Source organism: Triticum dicoccoides, chromosome 1B (assembly GCF_002162155.2).
Source record: "Triticum dicoccoides isolate Atlit2015 ecotype Zavitan chromosome 1B, WEW_v2.0, whole genome shotgun sequence".
Classification (NCBI taxonomy): domain Eukaryota; kingdom Viridiplantae; phylum Streptophyta; class Magnoliopsida; order Poales; family Poaceae; genus Triticum; species Triticum dicoccoides.
The window spans coordinates 546164875-546170547 of NC_041381.1; the positions used below are offsets into that span (position 1 = coordinate 546164875).

Below are 5673 nucleotides of genomic sequence, written 5' to 3' on the forward strand. Positions count from 1 at the left end.
CAAGGCAGCCTCCTCGCCGCTGCACTCGACGTCCGGGCGGATGCCGCAGCTGCAGCTGCAGGTGAAGCCGCCGTCCGAGTCGTGGCTCTGCCACGCGCGCGGGAGCAATGCTGTGAATAGCAAAAGATGATCGACACGAGAGCCAAAACCTGCACATAGTACATTTCGTTTCAAATCTTCACTTTTTTTTCAAAATGTTTTAAGTCTTCGCTGAACTGTTGAAACAAGTTGTTTCACATTTCAAACTTTATTTACAAACGTTTGGCACATATTTGCGCCTTACAAGCTTCTGCAGGATTTCACTAGTCAAATTTAAGAAGGAAAAAAAGAACAGATCCCATCTACCAAAAGAACGAAAGAATAGTGTGAGCAGTGCAGGCATATCTGTACAACTGTATGCCTGCCTAAAGAGTAAGAAAACCAAACTGTACAATTTCCTCTGATCCTTCTACCAAATGGACTGCAGAATGGCTTCAAGGCAATTCCACAATGGGCTACCATTTCTCTATACCGTTAGGATTTCAAGCTCAGCCCACCACAACGCGCTATTCCTTGGGGTCGACTGATCCTGAGAGAACCCAGTGATCTCTTGCATCCTCCGGGTTACCTCCCCAACCGACGGCCTCCGCCAGGGGTCATCTCTTATGCACAATTTCACCAGCTCTGTCAGCGCCGCGACCTGCTCCAAGGGGACTGATCTGAGGGTCGGGTCGACCATACCCGCCAAGGGCTTCTCGCCGGTGAGGTATCGGTGCGCCCATAGAATCAGGAGGCCAGTGTCATTGGAGAACGGACGCCTTCCAGAGATCGTCTCAAGCAGAAGCAAGGCAAACCTATACACTATGGTGCACTCTTCAGGCTCATCGAATTCGTCCTCGCCTTCTTTCCAGTCATCGCCGAAACTGATGTCCGAAATCTTCGCAGCGTTGTCTTCGGTCAGGTATATGCACGACGAGTTCAGGTTTCTTAGGATCACAGGAGGATACTGCTGGTACATGTGGTAAAGGCAGTATATTACTCCCATCGCCATCCGCAGGCGTGACTGCCAGTTCAAGTGCTCTGCCTCATTAACTGCAACAAAAATGTTTCGATGTTAGTATTAACTAATAATGGACAGTAATAACTGCTACTTAGTAGGCTAGTAGCACGAGTCATCTTGGCAAGAAGAATAACAAAATGTACTTTGGGAATTCTTACCGTGCAAGTGCTCAAATAGTGATCCATTTGAAACATACTCAAACACCATCATCCGGGTAAATGGTTCTTCGTCTTCACAGTAACCCACAAGTTTCAGGAAATTCTTATGGTTCACCCGCGACAACATTTCAACCTAGAATACAACATCATATCTATGTTAGAAACTCAGCACCTTACAGCGTTGAGAAGAATGAAACAGAAAACCCAGTTAGATACCTTATTCTTGAATTGTGCTTCGGCTATAACAGACCACCCGTAGGCATGTTTTATCAGTGTAGACGCAACAGCTATTTCAGCTCCACATGGGAGAGTTCCTTTATACAATGTACATCCAGGTAGCGTACCGATTACATTGCTGAAATCTTCACAGGCTGTTTCGAGTTCTGACCGTCTGAATAAAGCTATGCCTGCAAAATAGAAGTCAGAATTCCGCAGTTGACTCCAAATTTCTGTTGCGTGCGTTAGAAGCACACACTGTTGCTATCATGATCGTAGAAATGCATCTTAACATGTTAAAAAACAAATCTGTCAGCACACTAACCTCCCAGGATAGTGGTCTGCAGTTCCCTACTTGAAGACATGGGCACAACACTGCTAGCCTTCCCACGGCGGTAGCAAATAAATATTGCAGCTGACAAGGATAGAATCACAAAACAAATCGCTGCTCCTATTAATGCATATATCGTCACAGAACTGCTCTTCCCGCTCTTGCCCTTGCTCCCTTTGCTTAAGATTTGGTCTTTGTTGGGAGATACAAGAGGGGCAAGGGAAGGAGCAGGTTCAGAAGGAGGAGGTGGTGTCAGGGCATGGGGCAAAACTGGTGGTGTTGGATCCTTGTGGGGTTCATGGAGCTTAAAAAAAGGGCTCACATCTGATGGTTCTAATACAGAATTTTCAGAACCAAGCATCTCGTTCTTTGGAGAATGGATTTCTTTGCCTGTTAGAAGTCTTCTGGTTGTAGCGCTGTCCTTACCCCTACATAGTGAATAACTGGATGTTAGAGGAAACAAACGATCGTGTTTGCAGTACAAAAAAATATCCTGCTAAAGAAGCCATAAAATTTCCAAGCCATCCTTACTAGATCAGCCTAACGGAAAAATGTTCAATAAAAGTTTCATCAACCAAGAATCCGTTGTAGACCAAAATGTAAGTATACCTAGTAACCAAGTAATGGTGCCTATGACAGTCTGAAGTACTGAACTCCAGAGACGCGTTATAAAGGAAGTTCTCCTAACAAAATATTTATACTGGTCTTCGTAGTTACTTCCTACTTGGTGTTCAAGTAAAAGGAGCATCCAACAAGCCATACATCCATTTGATCCATTGAGGTGGCCTTACACTGCTACGGAAGACTAGGATGTAATTTACCATTTTACCGAGGAAGGAACAGTTCCTAACAAAAGCTCTGACATTTGTTGAGTCAAAATTCTAAAAATTTCAGCTATCATTAACATACATGTGATTGCAGGAGCAGGGTGGTATTTTTTTAACCCAAAATCAAGCTTGCTCTAATCCCAGTTTGATTTGAACTTGCACTCAAGCCTTGCATAATCACAAGTTTAACTCTCAGACATGCAAGTAGAAGAAAGCTCAGACAAACCTTGCAGTGGGCATCCTATTTGACAAAGCCCTGCCTTGGTGAACCTGAGACTCACACAGACTAATGAGCTCATTTAGCTCAAGAGGTAAATCACCATAAAGTCTGTTTCCTTTAAGAAAGCTGCAATTCAAGTAGTAAGGTCAGTCAAGTTTGAAGTTAAACTGAAATGGCAAAAACACATATCGAAGTTCATACGCACATAAACTCCAGGGTTAAAATGTTTATTAGCTCTGATGGAACTGATCCATTGAAGTTATTGTACCCCAGATCCAACACCTTCAGCTCCCGTAAATCTCCTATCTCTCGAGGGATAATACCATAGAACAAGTTCTTGTGCAGTACACTGTATAGATGGAAGAAAAATAGATCAGAAAAGTTTGAAGGGCGGACATCATTTTCACAAGTAACACAAGTGCATAAGATACAAAAAATGATATCTGTAGATACAAGAAGCTTTCTTGGTGAAGGCCTGAATGGGCATACGTAATTTAACAGTTAGATTTATGATGCTACTAACGATAGGAAAAATACAGAGCTCTTTGCAATGGGTGGGTGGCTCTTGGGGGAGTGGGGGGTCTATTTGCCATCAAACAATCATGTACTTGAATTAGATTCATGCAGACGGTATTCCATGAAGCCTCATAAGGAAAACATATACACTACAAAGTTACAGCTTTACTGCTGCGCTTAACATAAAATCCTAGATCGAAGTGCAAAATGACTCTGATTCAGTGGTAGTTTCAGAAATATCAAATACTATCTTATGGTTCAAAGTGTGAAACATGTAATGTCATATCAAAGTGCTCCAGAAAAAATATTACTGAAGGAAGTACAGAATATGCTTACAGAGAATGCATATTAATAAGCTGTCCAATCTCAGGAGATAACGTGCCTTTCAGACCAAGATTTGACAAGTTCCTACAAAGCAAAGGCACACACAAATTAGTCAAAAACATACAAATACATATTATCAATCAGATCATAGGGAAATATTGCAAACATAACACATGAAAGAAAACAATTTAAACAGAGCAAACATAGCTGCATAAGATGGGCATCCTATACTAAACAGCCCATGCATGTCAGGGGAACTAGATGTTCAACAAAATGTCACCGCAAACAGATAAGCTGATGCTCCACATGCAGATTTGTAAAGGGCCCTATTTCCACATGCAGAATAAGGGCCCTCCTTGTCAATCCAAAGAAAGATGCTCCCTAAATGCAGTTGGAATGCCTTATATTTTAGAACAAGAAAATGCCAATCATTCTTCCAACGGTGCAAGACAACATACTAATATGATTCTGCAGTTCTGCCAATGGCCACAAACCCCCCCAAAAAAAAAATCAGCCTAAACAAGTAAAATGTGATGTAAATCCCTTGGTTTTCTTATTAACAGTTTAATTCAGGCGTTGATTTGTTCCAAATAAGCCGAAATGACAAATCCGTGCTCCATCTTTTTCTGTGCAAAAAAAGCAACTTACAGGCCTACGACCCGTCCATCATCCGAGCACTGCACGCCGAACCAAGAACAGGGGCTAGCGTGCCCTTCATCCCAACCCAGCAGAGCACCACGGGGATCAGCCTCTACCATCTCCCTGAACCTCAGAAGCGCAAGACCTGCAAAGAATCCAGGAAACAAAGCCCTGAACAGAGTCAAACCAAGAAGCTGGAAAAGCAACAAACCGCAGCCGAAAGAAGAAGCAACCGAAGTCACGACCCGGCACCTTCGTGATTCAGAGCAGCGCACAGCTGGAAGCCCGTCGCCAGGAACCAGAGCAGGAAGAGCGCCGCCGGGCCTCTCCTCCGGCAATTCCCCATGCCCGACGCAACTCCGCAAGAACGCGAGCGACCTCCCAAGAACCGCTGCTCCAAGAACTGGCGCACCAGAACAAGCGCTCCTAATTCCGGTCCGTCGATCTTTCCAAAGAACTGTGAGCTCCGCGAGTATTTCGATCTTTTCTTTCCTCCCGGTCCGGAGCGACTGGAGAGTAGAAGCGGGCTGACTGGAGCAGCAGGGGACGCGGAGCGGATTAAGCGAGGAGGAAGACCAGCGGGACAGCAGCCGCCGCCGCCAAGAAGGAATCAAGGGGCGAACACGTGACCAAATCGGCCGCTTGGTCTGCTAACCCCGGTGGATCCGGGGAAAAGTACTACTACTACTGGAGAAGGGGAGGCGGCGACGAGGGGGAGAGGGAGAGGGGAGGGAGAAGGAGAAGCGGTGTGAATGGTGGAATGATGGCGGGTGACGGTGCGGGACGCGCAATCGGGCGCACTAATGGCGTGCGTGCGTACTAGCCTGGAAAACGCACGCACGCACGCGGAGAGGAGGGAGGACGGAATGGAATCGTTCAAACGGGCTGAGAGGGAAATGGCGCCGTCCGTTCGTTCCTTTTCACAGGTTTCTGTTGGGCTGGTCGCCCGGTCTGGCGTGGAAAAATGGACGTAATTCGTGCGTGTTCAATTGGGGCGTGATTGATCTGGAAATAATTTGGGGTATGATTGACTTGTTCAGAGCTTGTTTTTCCTGGACAAGGTCAATGGTGGTTGGAACGTCACGTCACGTGGACGTGGATGAGTAGCAGTGGAGGGCGTGAGATGAAATGACAGAGGAGCCTCGCCACGGAAGCAGCCTTGTTCCGGAGAGATCAGAGCCACGATGGGTAGTAACATAATATGCCCATGTTACTATCTCTTCCTTTCCGATTTATAAGGCTTATCTCAAAATCTTAGTGTTTCCATTTTATAAGGCTCAATTTGGTTGTTCCCCATCACAAGTTCAGATTTTAAGGTGCATTAAATCATTGGATGCAAGTATTAAGAGAAAATTGACCAATGCATGTACTTTATCCATGCATGCACTGCAATTAATGCATTG

At 45.2% G+C, this 5673-nt stretch overlaps 1 protein-coding gene across 1 annotated transcript; it reads right to left on the reverse strand.

Moving 5' to 3' along the window:
* Window positions 1–206: 206 nt before the first annotated feature.
* On the reverse strand, window positions 207–5111 carry LOC119348617 (protein MALE DISCOVERER 2-like). Its single transcript, XM_037616614.1, has 9 exons — window positions 4523–5111; window positions 4280–4415; window positions 3644–3715; window positions 2997–3140; window positions 2798–2917; window positions 1739–2172; window positions 1414–1604; window positions 1198–1330; window positions 207–1071 (listed from the first exon to the last, which is right to left on the reverse strand). Exons 1-9 carry the CDS (start codon window positions 4614–4616, stop codon window positions 506–508), a joined length of 1890 nt encoding a protein of 629 aa, XP_037472511.1. The 5' UTR covers window positions 4617–5111; the 3' UTR covers window positions 207–505.
* Between the last annotated feature and the right edge of the window lie 562 nt (window positions 5112–5673).

Coding starts and splice junctions, on each gene's coding strand:
- LOC119348617 (XM_037616614.1), bottom strand. CDS start 4,616: ATGGGGAATTGCCGGAGGAGAGGCCCGGCGGCGCTCTTCCTGCTCTGG. Junction 4,416..4,522: donor CGCTGCTCTGAATCACGAAG/GTGCCGGGTCGT, acceptor GATTCTTTGCAG/GTCTTGCGCTTCTGAGGTTC. Junction 3,141..3,643: donor CTTATTAATATGCATTCTCT/GTAAGCATATTC, acceptor CCATCTATACAG/TGTACTGCACAAGAACTTGT.